The sequence below is a fragment of the Oncorhynchus nerka genome, linkage group LG22, assembly GCF_034236695.1.
Source record: "Oncorhynchus nerka isolate Pitt River linkage group LG22, Oner_Uvic_2.0, whole genome shotgun sequence".
Taxonomy (NCBI): Eukaryota; Metazoa; Chordata; class Actinopteri; order Salmoniformes; family Salmonidae; genus Oncorhynchus; species Oncorhynchus nerka.
Genome location: NC_088417.1, coordinates 103,916,101 through 103,937,567, shown reverse-complemented (window position 1 = coordinate 103,937,567; position 21,467 = coordinate 103,916,101). Strand labels below are relative to the sequence as shown.

Genomic DNA, 21,467 nt, shown 5'->3' with positions numbered 1-21,467 from the left:
AGTCCAGAGCGTCCGGCGACAGTACCCAGTCCAGAGTGTCTGGTAACAGTACCCAGTCCAGAGCGTCCGGCGACAGTACCCAGTCCAGAGCGTCTGGCGACAGTACCCAGTCCAGAGCGTCTGGCGACAGTACCCAGTCCAGAGCGTCTGGGGACAGTACCCAGTCCAGAGCGTCTGGCGACAGTACCCAGTCCAGAGCGTCCGGCCACAGTACCCAGTCCAGAGCGTCCGGCGACAGTACCCAGTCCAGAGCGTCCGGCCACAGTACCCAGTCCAGAGCGTCCGGCGACAGTACCCAGTCCAGAGCGTCCGGCGACAGTACCCAGTCCAGAGCGTCTGGCGACAGTACCCAGTCCAGAGCGTCTGGCGACAGTACCCAGTCCAGAGCGTCTGGTGACAGTACCCAGTCCAGAGCGTCCGGCGACAGTACCCAGTCCAGAGCGTCCGGCGACAGTACCCAGTCCAGAGCGTCTGGCGACAGTACCCAGTCCAGAGCGTCCGGCGACAGTACCCAGTCCAGAGCGTCCGGCGACAGTACCCAGTCCAGAGCGTCCGGCGACAGTACCCAGTCCAGAGCGTCTGGCGACAGTACCCAGTCCAGAGCGTCTGGCGACAGTACCCAGTCCAGAGCGTCTGGCGACAGTACCCAGTCCAGAGCGTCTGGTGACAGTACCCAGTCCAGAGCGTCTGGTGACAGTACCCAGTCCAGAGCGTCCGGCGACAGTTCACAGACCGGAAAATCCAACGATGGGCCACAGTCCGGAGCCTCCAACAACGGGCCACAGTCCAAGACATCCGGCGATGATCCACTCAGCGAGGGTCACCAGGACCGGGGCCTACAGTGAGGATTCGCAGTCCAGAGCCTCCGACGATGATCCACGGGTCAGTGCTACAAGAGCGGATTCAGTGTAAAGAAGGGGGCAATGTCCAGAACCAGAGCCGCCATCGAGGTTAGATGTCCACTCAGACCCTCCCATTTAGGTTTAGGTTTGCCGCCAGGAGTCTGCACCTTTGGGGGGGGGGGAGGGGGGTGTACTGTCACGCCCTGACCCTAGTTATCTTTGTTTTCTTTATTATTTTGGTTAGGTCAGGGTGTTGGTAGTTTGTTTAGGTGTTCCTCTTTTTAATAAAAGGAGAATGTATTCCAATCACACTGCGCCTTGGTCTCCTCGTTACGACGAACGTGACAGTTACGCAGATTGTTCTACGTTACGCAGATTGTTCTACGTTACGCAGATTGTTCTACGTTATGCAGATTGTTCTACATTATGCAGATTGTTCTACATTATGCAGATTGTTCTACGTTACGCAGATTGTTCTATGTTATGCAGATTGTTCTATGTTACGCAGATTGTTCTATGTTATGCAGATTGTTCTATGTTATGCAGATTGTTCTATGTTACGCAGATTGTTCTATGTTATGCAGATTGTTCTACGTTACGCAGATTGTTCTACATTACGCAGATTGTTCTACATTACGCAGATTGTTCTACATTACGCAGATTGTTCTATGTTACGCAGATTGTTCTATGTTATGCAGATTGTTCTATGTTATGCAGATTGTTCTATGTTATGCAGATTGTTCTATGTTACGCAGATTGTTCTACATTACGCAGATTGTTCTACGTTACGCAGATTGTTCTGCCCCAATGCAGTTATCTAGGCAGCATATCAAAAACAAGTATGTTCGTTCAAATAGCCCCAGGGTTATTACTTCTGCTGTTCAGAAACATGAGGAAGAAACATAGGCGATGTCCTCATGTCAAATTAGTTGAGGTTTCAAAAAGAGGGTGAGTAAAGCGAGAGACATGAAAGAGGGAAAGTTGTGCAGCGGATATGTAAAACAATGTGGGGTGTAAAATAACACGTCTTCAACTCTGGGGTAAAATGATCCAGGGGAGCTAGGCGGTTACCTACGGATCTGGAGTCTCAGGTGTAGCTTTGTGGGCGGTTACCTACGGATCTGGAGTCTCAGGTGTAGCTTTGTGGGAGGTTACCTACGGATCTGCAGTCTCAGGTGTAGCTTTGTGGGCGGTTACCTACGGATCTGGAGTCTCAGGTGTAGCTTTGTGGGCGGTTACCTACGGATCTGGAGTCTCAGGTGTAGCTTTGTGGGCGGTTACCTACGGATCTGGAGTCTCAGGTGTAGCTTTGTGGGAGGTTACCTACGGATCTGCAGTCTCAGGTGTAGCTTTGTGGGCGGTTACCTACGGATCTGGAGTCTCAGGTGTAGCTTTGTGGGCGGTTACCTACGGATCTGCAGTCTCAGGTGGAGCTTTGTGGGCGGTTACCTACGGATCTGCAGTCTCAGGTGTAGCTTTGTGGGCGGTTACCTACGGATCTGTAGTCTCAGGTGTAGCTTTGTGGGCGGTTACCTACGGATCTGCAGTCTCAGGTGTAGCTTTGTGGGCGGTTACCTACGGATCTGTAGTCTCAGGTGTAGCTTTGTGGGCGGTTACCTACGGATCTGCAGTCTCAGGTGTAGCTTTGTGGGCGGTTCCCTACGGATCTGCAGTCAGGTGTAGCTTTGTGGGCGGTTACCTACGGATCTGGAGTCTCAGGTGTAGCTTTGTGGGCGGTTACCTACGGATCTGCAGTCAGGTGTAGCTTTGTGGGCGGTTACCTACGGATCTGCAGTCTCATGTGTAGCTTTGTGGGCGGTTACCTACGGATCTGCAGTCTCAGGTGTAGCTTTGTGGGCGGTTACCTACGGATCTGCAGTCTCAGGTGTAGCTTTGTGGGCGGTTACCTACGGATCTGTAGTCTCAGGTGTAGCTTTGTGGGCGGTTACCTACGGATCTGTAGTCTCAGGTGTAGCTTTGTGGGCGGTTACCTACGGATCTGTAGTCTCAGGTGTAGCTTTGTGGGCGGTTACCTACGGATCTGTAGTCTCAGGTATAGCTTTGTGGGCGGTTACCTATGGATCTGTAGTCTCAGGTGTAGCTTTGTGGGCGGTTACCTACGGATCTGTAGTCTCAGGTGTAGCTTTGTGGGCGGTTACCTACGGATCTGCAGTCTCAGGTGTAGCTTTGTGGGTGGTTACCTACGGATCTGCACTCAGGTGAAGCTTTGTGGGCGGTTACCTACGGATCTGTAGTCTCAGGTGTAGCTTTGTGGGCGGTTACCTACGGATCTGGAGTCTCAGGTGTATCTTTGTGGGCGGTTACCTACGGCTCTGGAGTCTCAGGTGTATCTTTGTGGGCGGTTACCTACGGATCTGTAGTCTCAGGTGTAGCATTGTGGGCGGTTACCTACGGATCTGGAGTCTCAGGTGTAGCATTGTGGGCGGTTACCTACGGATCTGTAGTCTCAGGTGTAGCTTTGTGGGCGGTTACCTACGGATCTGCAGTCTCAGGTGTAGCTTTGTGGGCGGTTACCTACGGCTCTGCAGACTCTGATATCATTAACATGGTGTAGATTTGTTTAGAGTGCCGGCCACGGACTTTGTAAATCTGTCTCTCTGTGTCAGAGTATTTTATGCGGGATTTTCTGACATATTCAGAACAGTTATGAAATCTCCCATTGCTGGGATTAAGCCTGTACTGGGTTGGCAGGTAGCCTAGTGGTTAGAGCGTTGGGCCAGTAACCGAAAGGTTGCAAGATCGAATCCCCGAACTGACAAGGGAATAACCAGTCATTCTGCCCCTGAGCAAGGCAGTGAACCCACTGTTCCCCTGAACAAGGCAGTTAACCCCACTGTTCCCCTGAGCAAGGCAGTGAACCCACTGTGCCCTGAAAAAGGCAGTGAACCCAATGTTCCCCTGAACAAGGCAGTGAACCCACTGTTCCCCTGAACAAGGCAGTTAACCCACTGTTCCCCTGAACAAGGCAGTGAACCCACTGTTCCCCTGAACAAGGCAGTGAACCCACTGTTCCCCTGAACAAGGCAGTGAACCCACTGTTCCTAGGCTGTCATTGTAAATAAGAATATGTTCTTAACTGACAACATGTTGGTACCATGGTAAAGCTGTCATGAGTCAGTATTGTATAATCTTGGTACCCATGTTAAAGCTGTGATGAGTCAGTATTGTATAGTCATGACTCACTTCAGATGTTCTATTCCATCTGGGGTTGCTGGTACGTTGTACCGTCTCATGTATTCGTGCATCTCTGGAAAGCTTTTCTTCAGGTAATCCTCGGCACTGCTCTCCCGGACCGTGGCGAAGCGGAACCCCTGTGATGGGTGATGAAGCTGGAAGAACAGAATATATGGAACTGTGGTCTATTATCTCCTGGGACTGTTACCGAGCTCTCTCACCTCCTGGGACTGTTACAGAGCTCTCCCACCTCCCGGGACTGTTACAGATCTCTCCCACCTCCCAGGACTGTTACAGAGCTCTCTCGCCCCCTGGGACTGTTACAGAGCTCTCCCACCTCCCGGGACTGTTACAGATCTCTCCCACCTCCCAGGACTGTTACAGAGCTCTCTCACCTCTTGGGACTGTTACAGATCTCTCCCACCTCCTGGGACTGTTACAGAACTCTCTCACCTCCTGGGTCTGATACAGAGCTCTCTCACCTCCTGGGTCTGTTACAGAGCTCTCTCACCTCCTGGGTCTGATACAGAGCTCTCCCACCTCCTGGGACTGTTACAGAACTCTCTCACCTCCTGGGTCTGATACAGAGCTCTCTCACCTCCTGGGTCTGTTACAGAGCTCTCTCACCTCCTGGGTCTGATACAGAGCTCTCTCACCTCCTGGGTCTGTTACAGAGCTCTCTCACCTCCTGGGTCTGATACAGGGCTCTCTCACCTCCTGGACCTGTTACAGAGCTCTCTCACCTCCTGGGTCTGATACAGGGCTCTCTCACCTCCTGGACCTGTTACAGAGCTCTCTCACCTCATGGGACTGATACAGAGCTCTCTCACCTCCTGGGACTGTTACAGAGCTATACCACCTATTATCTGTACTAGTCTCCCCTGTATGAGCTGTACTAGTCTCCCCTGTATTATCTCTACTAGTCTCCCCTGTATGAGCTGTACTAGTCTCCCCTCAGCCATGTACTAGTCTCCCCTCAGCCATGTACTAGTCTCCCCTGTATCATCTGTACTAGTCTCCCCTGTATTATCTGTACTAGTCTCCCCTGTATGAGCTGTACTAGTCTCCCCTGTATGAGCTGTACTAGTCTCCCCTGTATTATCTCTATTAGTCTCCCCTGTATTATCTCTATTAGTCTCCCCTGTATTATCTGTACTAGTCTCCCCTGTATTATCTCTATTAGTCTCCCCTGTATTATCTCTATTAGTCTCCCCTGTATTATCTCTATTAGTCTCCCCTGTATTATCTCTATTAGTCTCCCCTGTATTATCTCTATTAGTCTCCCCTGTATTATCTCTATTAGTCTCCCCTGTATTATCTGTACTAGTCTCCCCTGTATTATCTCTATTAGTCTCCCCTGTATGAGCTGTACTAGTCTCCCCTGTATGAGCTGTACTAGTCTCCCCTGTATGAGCTGTACTAGTCTCCCCTGTATTATCTCTATTAGTCTCCCCTGTATTATCTCTATTAGTCTCCCCTGTATTATCTCTATTAGTCTCCCCTGTATTATCTCTATTAGTCTCCCCTGTATTATCTGTACTAGTCTCCCCTGTATTATCTCTATTAGTCTCCCCTGTATTATCTCTATTAGTCTCCCCTGTATTATCTCTATTAGTCTCCCCTGTATTATCTCTATTAGTCTCCCCTGTATTATCTGTACTAGTCTCCCCTGTATTATCTCTATTAGTCTCCCCTGTATGAGCTGTACTAGTCTCCCCTGTATGAGCTGTACTAGTCTCCCCTGTATTATCTGTACTAGTCTCCCCTGTATTATCTCTATTAGTCTCCCCTGTATTATCTCTATTAGTCTCCCCTGTATTATCTCTATTAGTCTCCCCTGTATGAGCTGTACTAGTCTCCCCTGTATTATCTGTACTAGTCTCCCCTGTATTATCTGTACTAGTCTCCCAATCAGCCCGACAACAGCCTATGAACCCATCTTTCTATACTCACCAATCAATCACCAAATCACAAACGAGGAACTTTATTTATGCACATTTTACAAGTAGTACTTATCTAACACATTTGTATCCCATATTTGATAGGTGTTAAGTAGTCCTTACCTTTGGATCGTGTATTCCTGAGAGTTGCTCGAAGGTTTTCTCCCCCACCATGACGGCGGCCAGATTGGCTGTGTAGGTGGACAGACAGAACAGGCAGAAGATAGCCCAGAGATTCATGAGGAACCGCCCCGTCCAGCACTTAGGAGGTTTAATGGCAGCTGTACGGCCAAACAGGATGGCATAGCAGACGTTCAGAGCCGAGGAGAAGGAGAACACCTTATCTCTGTTCCTGCCTCGCGGCGTCATCCCAAACGGGCTGTTCCACTCGTAGATGGTCAGGAACACGGCAGTAACGTGTAGTCTCCCTGAGACGAATATCCCCAGCCACATGGACCAGTGCAGGGGCCACATGAATGCCCTCCCTGATGGGCGCGGCCGTATCCCGGGTCCGTACCAGGATGCCCAGAGAGGTGGAGAAGAACGGGGAGGTGAAGTCTATAACCCTGCTCCGGGCCGAGTTGATACTGAAAGATGTGACGGCCAGGTGGGCCGCTCCGCTGAGAAGATCCCCCACCAGCCCTGTCCAGCGTCCGTTCTTAAACCCACCGTACTTGCCGTCGCCTACAATATACAGGTCGAAGTCAAACCCCATGTCCTCCGCCAGTTTCTCCAGTAGATCGACGCAGTAGCCGTAGCAACACTTCTTGTACTCCATGGGAATGCTGTCGTTAGGCCCCCGCATCTGGAGGAAGAGAGACTGGAGCAGGGCTGTGTTGTTGGTGAGGGGGTTCAGGCAGAGCTGACCAGCGGGACAGAGACCGTCCTCATCCACCTCCCGGGTGAAGACGAAAGGGTGTTCCACTAACGTCACCACCCGGAGGTGGAGCCGCGACGGGCGCCGCCAGTCACCTCTCTGGTGGGACGGCTAATTGTTAGACCAGGCAGCACAGTCCATGAGGGAGAGGGAGAGGGGTAGGGGGAGGGGGAGGGAGGGAGGGAGGGAGAGGGGGAGGGAGAGAGAGAGAGGGAGGGAGGGAGAGGGAGGGAGAGGGGGAGAGAGAGAGAGGGGGAGGCAGGGAGAGGGGGAGAGAGAAAGGCAGGGAGAGGGGGAGAGAGAGAGGGAGAGAGAGAGAGAGAGAGAGAGAGAGAGAGAGAGAGAGAGAGAGAGAGAGAGAGAGAGAGAGAGAGAGAGAGAGAGAATATAATAGTAGCAGCAGTATCATCATGTTTGGCATAAGTAAAGAGTGGAATGATAGCAGAAACACTGGTACCCAGAATACAACGTTTTGACATCATAGACATTGTTGTCACCTGTTTGTTGGTCCAGGCAGTGTAGTCCAGTAGCACCCTGCCATGCTTCCATCGGCCCAGTCTGGCCCACATGGGCTTCCCTATGGGGTCGTATTGCAGGGACCAGATAAAGTGATGGCTCTCTGAGGAGATCACTGTCTCCTCCTGGGACGAGATGAAACCACTCAGACCGTCAAACGACGTGTTGGACAGAAACCTGCAGGGAGAGTTGGGGGGCAGGTTGGGGTTAGTGTCAGGTTAGGGTCAGGTTAGTGTCAGGTTGGGGTAATGTCAGGTTAGTGTGAGGTTAGTGTCAGGTTGGGGTAATGTCAGGATAGGGTCAGGTTAATGTCAGGTTGGGGTAATGTCAGGTTAGGGTCAGGTTAATGTCAGGTTGGGGTAATGTCAGGTTAGGGTAATGTCAGGTTAGGGTAATGTCAGGTTAGGGTCAGGTTAGTATCAGGTTGGGGTAATGCCAGGTTAGGGTAATGCCATGTTAGGGTAATGTCAGGTTAGGGTAATGTCAGGTTGGGTAATGTCAGGTTAGTGTCAGGTTGGGGTAATGTCAGGTTAGGGTAATGTCAGGTTAGGGTAATGTCAGGTTGGGGTAATGTCGGGTTAGGTTCAGGTTAGTGTCAGGTTGGGGTAAACACAGGTTAATGTCAGGTTAGTGTCAGGTTAGAGTAATGTCAGGTTAGGGTCAGGTTAATGTCAGGTTGGGGTAATGTCAGGTTAGGGTCAGGTTAGTGTCAGGTTGGGTTAATGTCAGGTTAGGGTAATGTCAGGTTGGGGTAATGGCAGGTTAATGTCAGGTTAGTGTCAGGTTAGAGTAATGTCAGGTTAGGGTCAGGTTGGGGTAATGTCAGGTCAGGGTCAGGTTCGTGTCAGGTTGCGGTAATGTCAGGTTAGGATAATGTCATGCCAGGGTAATGTCAGGTTAGGGTAATGTTATGTTGGGGTAATGTCAGGTTAGGTTCAGGTTAGAGTAATGTCAGGTTAGGGACAGGTTAATGTCAGGTTGGGGTAATGTCAGGTTAGGGTCAGGTTAGGGTCAGTGTCAGGTTAGGGTCAGGTTAGGGTAAGGTTAGTGTCAGGCTGGGGTCATGTCAGGTTAGGGTCAGGTTAGTGTCAGGTTGGGGTAATGTCCGGTTAGGGTAACGTTATGTTAGGGTAATGTCAGGTTAGGGTAATGTAAGGTTAGGGTCAGGTTAGTGTCAGGTTGGGGCAATGTCAGATTAGGGTAATGTCAGGTTGGGGTAATGTCAGGTTAGGTTCAGGTTAGTGTCAGGTTGGGGTAATGTCAGGTTAATGTCAGGTTAGTGTCAGGTTAGAGTAATGTCAGGTTAGGGTCATGTTAATGTCAGGTTAGGGTCAGGTTAGGGTAATGTCAGGTTAGGGTCAGGTTAGGGTCAGGTTAGTGTCAGGTTGGGGTAATGTTAGGTTAGGGTAACATTATGTTAGGGTAATGTCAGGTTGGGGTCATGTCAGGTTAGGGTCAGGTTTGTGTCAGGTTGGGGTAATGTTAGGTTAGGGTAACATTATGTTAGGGTAATGTCAGGTTAGGGTCATGTCAGGTTGGGGTAATGTAAGGTCAGTGTCAGGTTGGGGCAATGTCAGGTTAGGGTAATGTCAGGTTGGGGTAATGTCAGGTTAAGGTCAGGTTAGTGTCAGGTTGGGGTAATGTCAGGTTAATGTCAGGTTAGTGTCAGGTTAGAGTAATGTCAGGTTAGGGTCAGGTTAGTGTCAGGTTGGGGTAATGTCAGGTCAGGGTCAGGTTAGGGTAATGTCAGGTTAGAGTAATATCAGGTTAGGGTCAGGTTGGGGTAATGTCAGGTTAGGGTCAGGTTAATGTCAGGTTTGGGTCAGGTTAGGGTCAGTGTCAGGTTAGAGTAATGTCAGGTTAGTGTCAGGTTGGGGTAATGTCAGGTCAGGGTAGGTTAGTGTCAGGTTGTGGTAATGTCAGGTTAGGGTAATTAGTCTCAGGTTGGGATAATGTCAGGTTAGGGTTAATGTCAGGTTAGATTAATGTCAGGTTAGGGATAATGTCAGGTTAGGTATTGTCAGGTTAGAGTATTGTCAAGTTAGGGTCAGGTTGGGGTAATGTCAGGTCAGGTTAGAGTAATGGCAGGTTAGGGTAATGTCAGGTTAGGGTCAGGTTGGGGTAATGTCAGGTCAGGTCAGGGTCAGGTTGGGGTAATGTCAGGTTAGGGTCAGGTTAGGGTAATGTCAGATCAGGTTAGTGTCATGTTGGGGTAAGGTCAGGTTAGTGTCAGGTTGGGGTAATGTCAGGTTAATGTCAGGTTAGTGTCAGGTTACTGTAATGTCAGGTTAGGGTCAGTGTCAGGTTAGGGTCAGGTTAGGGTCAGGTTGGGGTAATGTCATGTTTGGGTAATGTCAGGTTGGGGTAATGTCAGGTTAATGTCAGATTAGTGTCAGGTTACTGAAATGTCAGGTTAGGGTCAGTGTCAGGTTAGGGTCAGGTTAGTCTGAGGTAGTGGTAATGTCAGGTTAGGGTCAGGTTAGTCTCAGGTTGGGGTAATGTCAGGTTAGGGTTAATGTCAGGTTAGGGTCAGGTTAGTGTCAGGTTGGGGTAATGGCAGGTTAATGTCAGGTTAGGGTCAGGTTAGGGTCAGGTTAGTGTCAGGTTAGGGTAATGTCAGGTTAGGGTCAGGTTAGTATCAGGTTGGGGTAATGCCAGGTTAGGGTAATGCCATGTTAGGGTAATGTCAGGTTAGGGTAATGTCAGGTTGGGTAATGTCAGGTTAGTGTCAGGTTGGGGTAATGTCAGGTTAGGGTAATGTCAGGTTAGGGTAATGTCAGGTTGGGGTAATGTCGGGTTAGGTTCAGGTTAGTGTCAGGTTGGGGTAAACACAGGTTAATGTCAGGTTAGTGTCAGGTTAGAGTAATGTCAGGTTAGGGTCAGGTTAACGTCAGGTTGGGGTAATGTCAGGTTAGGGTCAGGTTAGTGTCAGGTTGGGTTAATGTCAGGTTAGGGTAATGTCAGGTTGGGGTAATGGCAGGTTAATGTCAGGTTAGTGTCAGGTTAGAGTAATGTCAGGTTAGGGTCAGGTTAGGGTCAGTGTCAGATTAGGGTCAGGTTAGTGTCAGGTTGGGTTAATGTCAGGTTAGGGTAATGTCAGGTTGGGGTAATGTCAGGTTAGGGTAATGTTATGTTGGGGTAATGTCAGGTTAGGTTCAGGTTAGAGTAATGTCAGGTTAGGGACAGGTTAATGTCAGGTTGGGGTAATGTCAGGTTAGGGTCAGGTTAGGGTCAGTGTCAGGTTAGGGTCAGGTTAGGGTAAGGTTAGTGTCAGGCTGGGGTCATGTCAGGTTAGGGTCAGGTTAGTGTGAGGTTGGGGTAATGTCCGGTTAGGGTAACGTTATGTTAGGGTAATGTCAGGTTAGGGTAATGTAAGGTTAGGGTCAGGTTAATGTCAGGTTGGGGCAATGTCAGATTAGGGTAATGTCAGGTTGGGGTAATGTCAGGTTAGGTTCAGGTTAGTGTCAGGTTGGGGTAATGTCAGGTTAATGTCAGGTTAGTGTCAGGTTAGAGTAATGTCAGGTTAGGGTCATGTTAATGTCAGGTTAGGGTCAGGTTAGGGTAATGTCAGGTTAGGGTCAGGTTAGGGTCAGGTTAGTGTCAGGTTGGGGTAATGGCAGGTTAGGGTAATGTCAGGCTAGGGTAATGTCAGGTTGGGGTCATGTCAGGTTAGGGTCAGGTTTGTGTCAGGTTGGGGTAATGTTAGGTTAGGGTAACATTATGTTAGGGTAATGTCAGGTTAGGGGCATGTCAGGTTGGGGTAATGTAAGGTTAGTGTCAGGTTGGGGCAATGTCAGGTTAGGGTAATGTCAGGTTGGGGTAATGTCAGGTTAAGGTCAGGTTAGTGTCAGGTTGGGGTAATGTCAGGTTAATGTCAGGTTAGTGTCAGGTTAGAGTAATGTCAGGTTAGGGTCAGGTTAGTGTCAGGTTGGGGTAATGTCAGGTCAGGGTCAGGTTAGGGTAATGTCAGGTTAGAGTAATATCAGGTTAGGGTCAGGTTGGGGTAATGTCAGGTTAGGGTCAGGTTAATGTCAGGTTTGGGTCAGGTTAGGGTCAGTGTCAGGTTAGAGTAATGTCAGGTTAGTGTCAGGTTGAGGTAATGTCAGGTCAGGGCCAGGTTAGTGTCAGGTTGTGGTAATGTCAGGTTAGGGTCAGGTTAGTCTCAGGTTGGGATAATGTCAGGTTAGGGTTAATGTCAGGTTAGATTAATGTCAGGTTAGGGATAATGTCAGGTCAGAGTATTGTCAGGTTAGAGTATTGTCAAGTTAGGGTCAGGTTGGGGTAATGTCAGGTCAGGTTAGAGTAATGGCAGGTTAGGGTAATGTCAGGTTAGGGTCAGGTTGGGGTAATGTCAGGTCAGGTCAGGGTCAGGTTGGGGTAATGTCAGGTTAGGGTCAGGTTAGGGTAATGTCAGATCAGGTTAGTGTCATGTTGGGGTAAGGTCAGGTTAGTGTCAGGTTGGGGTAATGTCAGGTTAATGTCAGGTTAGTGTCAGGTTACTGTAATGTCAGGTTAGGGTAATGTCAGGTTGGGGTAATGTCAGGTTAATGTCATGTTTGGGTTAGTGTCAGGTTGGGGTAATGTCAGGTTAATGTCAGATTAGTGTCAGGTTACTGAAATGTCAGGTTAGGGTCAGTGTCAGGTTAGGGTCAGGTTAGTCTGAGGTAGTGGTAATGTCAGGTTAGGGTCAGGTTAGTCTCAGGTTGGGGTAATGTCAGGTTAGGGTTAATGTCAGGTTAGGGTCAGGTTAGTGTCAGGTTGGGGTAATGGCAGGTTAATGTCAGGTTAGGGTCAGGTTAGGGTCAGGTTAGTGTCAGGTTGGGGTAATGTCAGGTTAGGGTCAGGTTAGTGTCAGGTTGGGGTAATGTCAGGTTAGTGTCGGGTTGGGGTAATGTCAGGTTAATGTCAGGTTAGTGTCAGGTTAGAGTAATGTCAGGTTAGGGTCAGGGTAATGTCAGGTTAGTGTCAGGTTGGGGTAATGTCAGGTTGGGGTAATGTCAGGTTAGGGTCAGGTTAGGGTCAGGTTAGGGTCAGGTTATTGTCAGGTTAGGGTCAGGTTAGTGTCAGGTTGTGGTAATGTCAGGTTAGGGTCAGGTTAGTGTCAGCTGGGGTAATGTCAGGTTAGGGTCAGGTTAGTGTCAGGTTGGGGTAATGTCAGGTTAGGTTAATGTCATGTTAGGGTAATGTCAGGTTAGGGTAATGTCAGGTTGGGGTAATGTCAGGTTAGGTTCAGGTTAGTGTCAGGTTGGGGTAATGTCTGGTTAATGTCAGGTTAGTGTCAGTTTAGAGTAATGTCAAGTTAGGGTCAGGTTAATGTCAGGTTGAGGTCAGGTTAAGGTTAGGGTCAGTGTCAGGTTAGAGTAATGTCAAGTTAGAGTAATGTCAGGTTAGGGTCAGGTTGGGGTAATGTCAGGTTAGTGTCAGGTTGGGGTAATGTCAGGTTAGTGTCAGGTTGGGGTAATGTCAGGTTAGAGTAATGTCAGGTTAGGGTCAGGTTGGGGTAATGTCTGGTTAATGTCAGGTTAGTGTCAGTTTAGAGTAATGTCAGCTTAGGGTCAGGTTAATGTCAGGTTAGGGGTCAGGTTAGGGTCAGTGTCAGGTTAGAGTAATGTCAGGTTAGGGTCAGGTTGGGGTAATGTCAGGTTAGTGTCAGGTTGGGGTCAGGTTAGTGTCAGGTTGGGGTAATGTCAGGTTAGTGTCGGGTTGGGGTAATGTCAGGTTAATGTCAGGTTAGTGTCAGGTTAGAGTAATGTCAGGTTAGGGTCAGGGTAATGTCAGGTTAGTGTCAGGTTGGGGTAATGTCAGGTTGGGGTAATGTCAGGTTAGGGTCAGGTTAGGGTCAGGTTATTGTCAGGTTAGGGTCAGGTTAGTGTCAGGTTGTGGTAATGTCAGGTTAGGGTCAGGTTAGTGTCAGCTGGGGTAATGTCAGGTTAGGGTCAGGTTAGTGTCAGGTTGGGGTAATGTCAGGTTAGAGTAATGTCAGGTTAGGGTCAGGTTGGGGTAATGTCTGGTTAATGTCAGGTTAGTGTCAGTTTAGAGTAATGTCAGCTAAGGGTCAGGTTAATGTCAGGTTGGGGTCAGTTTAGGGTCAGTGTCAGGTTAGAGTAATGTCAGGTTAGGGTCAGGTTGGGGTAATGTCAGGTTAGTGTCAGGTTGGGGTCAGGTTAGTGTCAGGTTGGGGTAATGTCAGGTTAGTGTCGGGTTGGGGTAATGTCAGGTTAATGTCAGGTTAGTGTCAGGTTAGAGTAATGTCAGGTTAGGGTCAGGGTAATGTCAGGTTAGTGTCAGGTTGGGGTAATGTCAGGTTGGGGTAATGTCAGGTTAGGGTCAGGTTAGGGTTAGGTTATTGTCAGGTTAGGGTCAGGTTAGTGTCAGGTTGTGGTAATGTCAGGTTAGGGTCAGGTTAGTGTCAGCTGGGGTAATGTCAGGTTAGGGTCAGGTTAGTGTCAGGTTGGGGTAATGTCAGGTTAGGTTAATGTCATGTTAGGGTAATGTCAGGTTAGGGTAATGTCAGGTTGGGGTAATGTCAGGTTAGGTTCAGGTTAGTGTCAGGTTGGGGTAATGTCTGGTTAATGTCAGGTTAGTGTCAGTTTAGAGTAATGTCAAGTTAGGGTCAGGTTAATGTCAGGTTGAGGTCAGGTTAGGGTTAGGGTCAGTGTCAGGTTAGAGTAATGTCAAGTTAGAGTAATGTCAGGTTAGGGTCAGGTTGGGGTAATGTCAGGTTAGTGTCAGGTTGGGGTAATGTCAGGTTAGTGTCAGGTTGGGGTAATGTCAGGTTAGTGTCAGGTTGGGGTAATGTCAGGTTAGTGTCAGGTTGGGGTAATGTCAGGTTAGAGTAATGTCAGGTTAGGGTCAGGTTGGGGTAATGTCTGGTTAATGTCAGGTTAGTGTCAGTTTAGAGTAATGTCAGCTAAGGGTCAGGTTAATGTCAGGTTGGGGTCAGTTTAGGGTCAGTGTCAGGTTAGAGTAATGTCAGGTTAGGGTCAGGTTGGGGTAATGTCAGGTTAGTGTCAGGTTGGGGTAATGTCAGGTTAGTGTCAGGTTGGGGTAATGTCAGGTCAGGGTCAGGTTGGGGTAATGTCAGGTTAGTGTCAGTTTGGGGTAATGTCAGGTTAGTGTCAGGTTGGGGTAATGTCAGGTTAGGGTAATGTCAGGTTAGACAAATGTCAGGTTAGGGTCAGGTTAGAGTAATGTCAGGTTAGAGTAATGTCAGGTTAGAGTAATGTCAGGTTAGGGTCAGGTTGGGGTAATGTCAGGTTAGTGTCAGGTTGGGGTAATGTCAGGTTAGTGTCAGGTTGGGGTAATGTCAGGTCAGGGTCAGGTTGGGGTAATGTCAGGTTAGTGTCAGGTTGGGGTAATGTCAGGTTAGTGTCAGGTTGGGGTAATGTCAGGTTAGGGTAATGTCAGGTTAGACAAATGTCAGGTTAGGGTCAGGTTAGAGTAATGTCAGGTTAGAGTAATGTCAGGTTAGTGTCAGGTTTGGGCCAGGTTAGTGGCAGGTAGTGGTGATGTCAGGTTAGGGTCAGGTTAGGGTCAGGTTAGTGTCAGGTTAGAGTAATGTCAGGTTGGTGTCAGGTTAGAGTAATGTCAGGTTTGGGTAATGTCAGGTTAGGGTCAGGTTAGTCTAAGGTAGTGGTAATGTCAGGTTAGGGTCAGGTTAGTCTCAGGTTGGGGTAATGTCAGGTTAGGGTTAATGTCAGGTTAGATTAATGTCAGGTTAGGGATAATGTCAGGTTAGAGTAATGTCAGGTTAGAGTAATGTCAAGTTAGGGTCAGGTTGGGTAATGTCAGGTCAGGTTAGAGTAATGGCAGGTTAGGGTAATGTCAGGTTAGGGTCAGGTTGGTGTAATGTCAGGTCAGGGTCAGATTTGGGTCATGTCAGGTCAGGGTCAGGTTGGGGTAATGTCAGGTTAGGGTCAGGTTAGGGTAATGTCAGATCAGCTTAGTGTCAGGTTGGGGTAATGTCAGGTTAGTGTCAGGTTGGGGTAATGTCAGGTTAGTGTCAGGTTGGGGTAATGTCAGGTCAGCTTAGTGTCAGCTACTCGCTACTGTGATGAGCTCTACACGGGACAAGGCAGGATCCTTCGGTGCCCATATGGCAGTTTGACGAGGCCTGAGCCCATGCCAGGACAGGCAAGGACAGGGTTCTGTCTGGTCAAACAGAACCAGCAGGGGGGTCAGATGTGCTCCAGATCTGAGATAATAAGGGGATCTAGCACACCGATGATGAAGACCGTGAACAGCAGACGCTACAGCCGGCTGTGTGTGAGCTGGAAGACCTTTCCTAAAAGATAAACGGTTCCTATTTCATTGTTCTCTTGCAAGCTGTGCTTTTATTGATTTATTTTATTATTTTTTTATTATGGCAAACTGAGCTGTTGGAGTGACCGGTTGGTGGGTAACCAACACCTGACTTTACAGTTGTGTTTGTTTGTTTGTTTGTGTGTGTGTGTGTGTCTGCAACATTGTGTGTGTGTGTGTGTGTCTGCAATGTGAGTGTGTGTCTGCAACATTGTGTGTGTGTCTGCAATGTGTGTGTGTGTGTGTGTGTGTGTGTGTGTGTCTGCAATGTGTGTGTGTGTGTGTGTGCGTGTGTGTGTGTGTGTGTGTGTGTGTGTGTGTGTGTGTGTGTTTGTTTGTTTGTTGTGCTGGCTGCTACAGCTTAACCTCCTCAGACCACAGGGAAGACAGAAGTCTGACATAGGTCAAAATCTGTCAGGAAGGAACACTGCAGATAGCGGAATATTTAGAAACACTGCAGATAGGGGAATATTTAGAAATACTGCAGGTAGCAGAATGTTTAGAAACACTGCAGATAGCAGAATGTTTAGAAACACTGCAGATAGCAGAATGTTTAGAAACACTGCAGATAGCAGAATGTTTAGGAACACTGCAGATAGGTGAATGTTTAGGAACACTGCAGATAGCAGAATGTTTAGAAACACTGCAGATAGCAGAATGTTTAGAAACACTGCAGATAGCAGAATGTTTAGAAACACTGCAGATAGCAGAATGTTTAGGAACACTGCAGATAGGTATTGTTTAGAAACACTGCAGATAGCAGAATGTTTAGAAACACTGCAGATAGCAGAATATTTAGAAACACTGCAGATAGAATGTTTAGAAACACTGCAGATAGGAGAACAGAGGTTGCAGGTAAGGAGGAGGAGGAGTATGAGGAGGAAGATGAGGAGGAGGAAGAGGAGGAGGAAGAGTCTGCAGGCATAAGAGTGCATATGTCCCAAATGGCTCTCTATTCTCTTTACAGTGCACTACTAATATAGTGCACTACCCTACGGGACCTGATCAAAAGTAGTGCTCTATGAAGGGAATAGGTAGTAAATTGGGACGCAGAGGGATCGATCCATCAAGACAGAAAGGTCCGCAGAGCATGACTCTCCTCAGGTCACTGACATGCTCTGAATAGACAGCAGAACCACTGAACCGTGTCTCTACGGCAGCAGAATGTCCACTTTCCACTGTCTAAAACTGTCATACAGGGCTCGCTTATCTCAGTCACCTACCTTCCCTGAATGACATTCTACTGAGCTCTATTCAATGTCACATCAGGTGGTCTGTTGTCAATGTTGTTGTGGCATTTTAAAAGAGGCATATGTCATAAAACATGATACAGTACATCTAGTGTTGTCCCCATACCAGAGTTAAAACGTCAATATTAAGTATTCTAATACTCCATACCATCATAATAATCTATACCATCATAATAATCTATACCATCATAATACTCCATACCGTCATAATACTCCATAATACTCCATACCGTCATGCTACTCCATAATACTCCATACCATCGTAATACTCCAAAATACTCTGTGCCATCATGATACTCCGGACCATCATAGTACTCCATACCATCATAATACTCGATAATACTCCATAGTACTCCATACCATAATAAAGCTCCATACCATCATGATAATTCTGAATAAATCTGATCCTTAGGGTAGAATTAAAACAGTAGTGTACCATGCAAGCCTATTGTACTGACAGACTGGCCTCAAATTACATCCTATTTCTTATAGTAGAATGTGGAGGCAGGGGCGGCAGGTAGCCTAGTAGTTAGAGCGTTGGACTAGTAACCGAAAGGGTCCTGGATGGAATCCCCGAGCTGACAAGTTAAAAATCTGTTGTTCAGCCCCTGAACAAGGCAGTTAACCTACTGTTCCTGGGCCGTCATTGAAAATAAGAATTTGTTCCTAATTGACTTGCCTGGTTAAATAAAGGTAAAATAAATAGTGCACTACTGTTGACCAGGGCTCTGATTAAAATAACTTCACGACACTACATAGGGTGCCATTTGAGTAATATCTCAGCATCAGTGTATTATCATACTTGACTGAGTAATATCTTACCATTCCAGTGTTTTACTTGCTATATTGTATTTACTTTGCCACCATGGCCTTTTTTGCCTTTACCTCCCTTCTCACCTAATTTGCTCACATTGTATATAGACTTGTTTTTTTTTTACTGTATTATTGACTGTATGTTTGTTTTACTCCATGTGTAACTCTGTGTCGTTGTATGTGTCGAACTGCTTTGCTTTATCTTGGCCAGGTCGCAATTGTAAATGAGAACTTGTTCTCAACTTGCTTACCTGGTTAAATAAAGGTGAAATAAAAAATAAAATAAAATAAAATAAAATCAGTGTATTTATCATACTTGACAGTAATATCTCAGCATCAGTGTACTTATCATAAGTGACTGAGTAATATCTTAGCATCAGTGTATTTATCATACTTGACAGTAATATCTCAGCATCAGTGTTATATCATACTTGATTGAGTAATATCTCATCATCAGTATATTATCATACTTGACAGTAATATCTCAGCATCAGTGTATTTGTCATACTTGATTGAGTAATATCTTAGCATCAGTGTATTTATCATACTTGACAGTAATATCTCAGCATCAGTGTATTCATCATACTTGACTGAGTAATATCTTAGAATCAGTATATTTATCATACTTGACAGTAATATCTCAGCATCAGTGTATTTATCATACTTGACAGTAATATCTCAGCATCAGTGTATTTGTCATACTTGATTGAGTAATATCTTAGCATCAGTGTATTTATCATACTTGATTGAGTAATATCTCAGCATCAGTGTATTTGTCATACTTGATTGAGTAATATCTTAGCATCAGTGTATTATCATACTTGACAGTAATATCTCAGCATCAGTGTATTTATCATACTTGACAGTAATATCTCAGCATCAGTGTATTTGTCATACTTGACAGTAATATCTCAGCATCAGTGTATTTGTCATACTTGACTGAGTAATATCTCAGCATCAGTGTATTTATCATACTTGACAGTAATATCTCAGCATCAGTGTATTTATCATACTTGACAGTAATATCTCAGCATCAGTGTATTTATCATACTTGACAGTAATATCTCAGCATCAGTGTATTTATCATACTTGACAGTAATATCTCAGCATCAGTGTATTCATCATACTTGACAGTAATATCTCAGCATCAGTGTATTTGTCATACTTGACTGAGTAATATCTCAGCATCAGTGTATTTATCATACTTGACAGTAATATCTCAGCATCAGTGTATTTATCATACTGCACCAGGCCAGATATTTCCCTGAGATTATCATGTGTTAACAAGTATTGAATCATATAGACCTATTGTACTGAATAATATAGACCTATTGAAATGAATCACATAGACCTATTGAAATGAATCATATAAACCTACTGTCCTGAATCATATAGACCTATTGAAATGAATCATATATTGTACTGAATCATATATACCTATTGTACTGAATCATATAAACATATTGTCCTGAATCATATAGACTTATTGTAGTAAATCATATAGATCTATTGAAAGGAATCATATAGGCATATTGTACTGAATCATATAGATATATTTAACTGAATTATATAGACCTATTGTACTGAATCACATAGACCTATTGTACTGAATCATATATACCTATTGTACTAAATCATATAGACCTATTGTGCTGAATTATACAGACCTATTCTGAATCATGCACTTGGACTAAATCACCACAAACGTCTTTATTAATGCTTATATGAGAAGTGAATCAGCATCAGTACTGCACCTGGACAGATATTTCCCTGAGGTCATGTTCCTGTTCTGGCTGCTCTGTGTATCCATGCAGTTGGTGATGGAGGGGATGAGGGCGAGCTCAGGAGAGCAGTACGCAGCTGACCCCACCACCCGGGCCACCAGCTCCAGCCCATCCTGTACGTAGTGATCCAGGGAGGGAGTCCCCATCCTGCCATGGGCCAGCAGTCCCGCCGGCAGCCCCTCGGTCCTCAGCTCCTCCACGTCCTGCGTGTCCCCCAACACCCAGTGGTACTCTGGCAGCATCAGGCCCAGCTTGGTCACCACGTTAAAGATCCTCTTGATGTCCCGGATGTCGCAGCCGAATGTTACGACTGTAGACGTTGACTCCTTGATGGACTCCAGGTATCCCCGTAGAGAGGTCTGGAAGTCGGCCTTGGAGACGGAGCTGTTAGGGTGAGAGTTGGGCGAGGTGCTGGAGTTGGTGATGTTGACCACAGAACCCAGGTGGAACTTGGTGTTGTTACGGAGACGAACCAGGAAGCTGGAAACATTCCATTCATGACAGAGCAGGAGGCTGACGTCATACCAGCTGTTGATCACCAGCAGGGAGTAGAGCAGCTCCACCTGGGGCAGGGCCGGGTTCTGCATCGGCATCTGGAAATGGAGAGGGTTCTGAAGGGAAGGAGAGAGAGAGAGAGGGAGAGGAGAGGAAAGAGAGGGAGAGAGGGAGAGAGAGAGAGAGAGAGAGAGAGAGAGAGAGAGACAGAGAGAGAGACAGAGAGAGAGACAGAGAGAGAGAGAGAGAGAGAGAGAGAGAGAGAGAGAGAGAGAGAGAGAGAGAGACAGAGACAGAGACAGAGAGAGAGAGAGAGATTTGTTAGTGATATGCAAAATAACCATGTTTAATTTATAGACTAACTATAACTGGCTGACTAGAACCAGTGTGTCTGTCATCGTATTAGGTTATCACTAATCTCAGCACCCACTGGGTACAGGCATCAGATCAACATCCAGTTTTGATTTAAATTTGGATGAGTTGTCAAACTACATGAATTCAACGTGAAATCAACCAAACATTTGACCATGCCATTGGCTTTAGGTTAAAGTTGGGTGAAAAGAATAACTGAATTCCCTCCCTTACGTTGATGACTTTTTGCAAATCCAGTCAGTATTCCACGTTGATTCAACGTCATCACACTGAATTCTTGCTGATGAAATAACATTGATTCAACCAGTTTTTGCCCAGTGTGAAGAGAAGCTGTGGCACCAGGGCTTGGACTCAAACTGTACATACAGTATAAGTCAGAAGTTTACATACACCTTAGCCAAATACATTTCAACTCAGTTTTTCACAATTCCTGACATTTAATCCTAGTAAAAATTCCCTGTCTTATGTCAGTTAGGATCACCACTTTATTTTAAGAATGTGAAATGTCAGAATAATAGTAGAGAGAATTATTTATTTTAGCTTTTATTTCTTTCATCACATTCCCAGTGGGTCAGACGTTTACATACATTCAATTAGTAATTGGTAGCTTAATTTGGGTCAAACGTTTTGGGTTGCCTTCCACAAGCTTCCCACAATAAGTTGGGTGAATTTTGGCCCATTCCTCCTGATAGAGCTGGTGTAACGGAGTCAGGTTTGTAGGCCTCCTTGCACGCACACGCTTTTTCAGTTCTGCCCACAAATTTTCTATAGGGTTGAGGTCAGGGCTTTGTGATGGCCACTCCACAACCTTGACTTTGTTGTCCTTAAGCCATTTTGCCACATCTTTGGAAGTATGCTTGGGGTTATTGTTCATTTGGAAGACCCAATAGCGACCAAGCTTTAACTTACTGACTGATGTCTTGAGATGTTGCTTCAATATATCCACATAATTTTTGTTCCTCATGATGCCATCTATTTTGTGAAGAGCACCAGTCCCTACTGCAGCGAAGGACCCCCAGAACATGATGCTGCCACCCCCGTTCTTCATGGCTGGGATGGTGTTCTTCGGCTTGCAAGACTCT

General features: G+C 46.7%; 1 protein-coding gene across 1 annotated transcript in view; it reads right to left on the bottom strand.

The window, feature by feature from the left end:
* Nucleotides 1-4,042: 4,042 nt before the first annotated feature.
* The window catches only part of LOC135563726 (glutamate receptor ionotropic, NMDA 3A-like), a 55,585-nt gene continuing 38,160 nt past the window's right edge, over nt 4,043-21,467 (bottom strand). Inside the window, 5 exon segments of the mRNA XM_065006844.1 lie at nt 4,043-4,192; nt 6,101-6,463; nt 6,465-6,951; nt 7,341-7,547; nt 19,489-20,129. Of these exon segments, the coding sequence (XP_064862916.1) occupies nt 4,043-4,192; nt 6,101-6,463; nt 6,465-6,951; nt 7,341-7,547; nt 19,489-20,129 (1,848 nt within the window).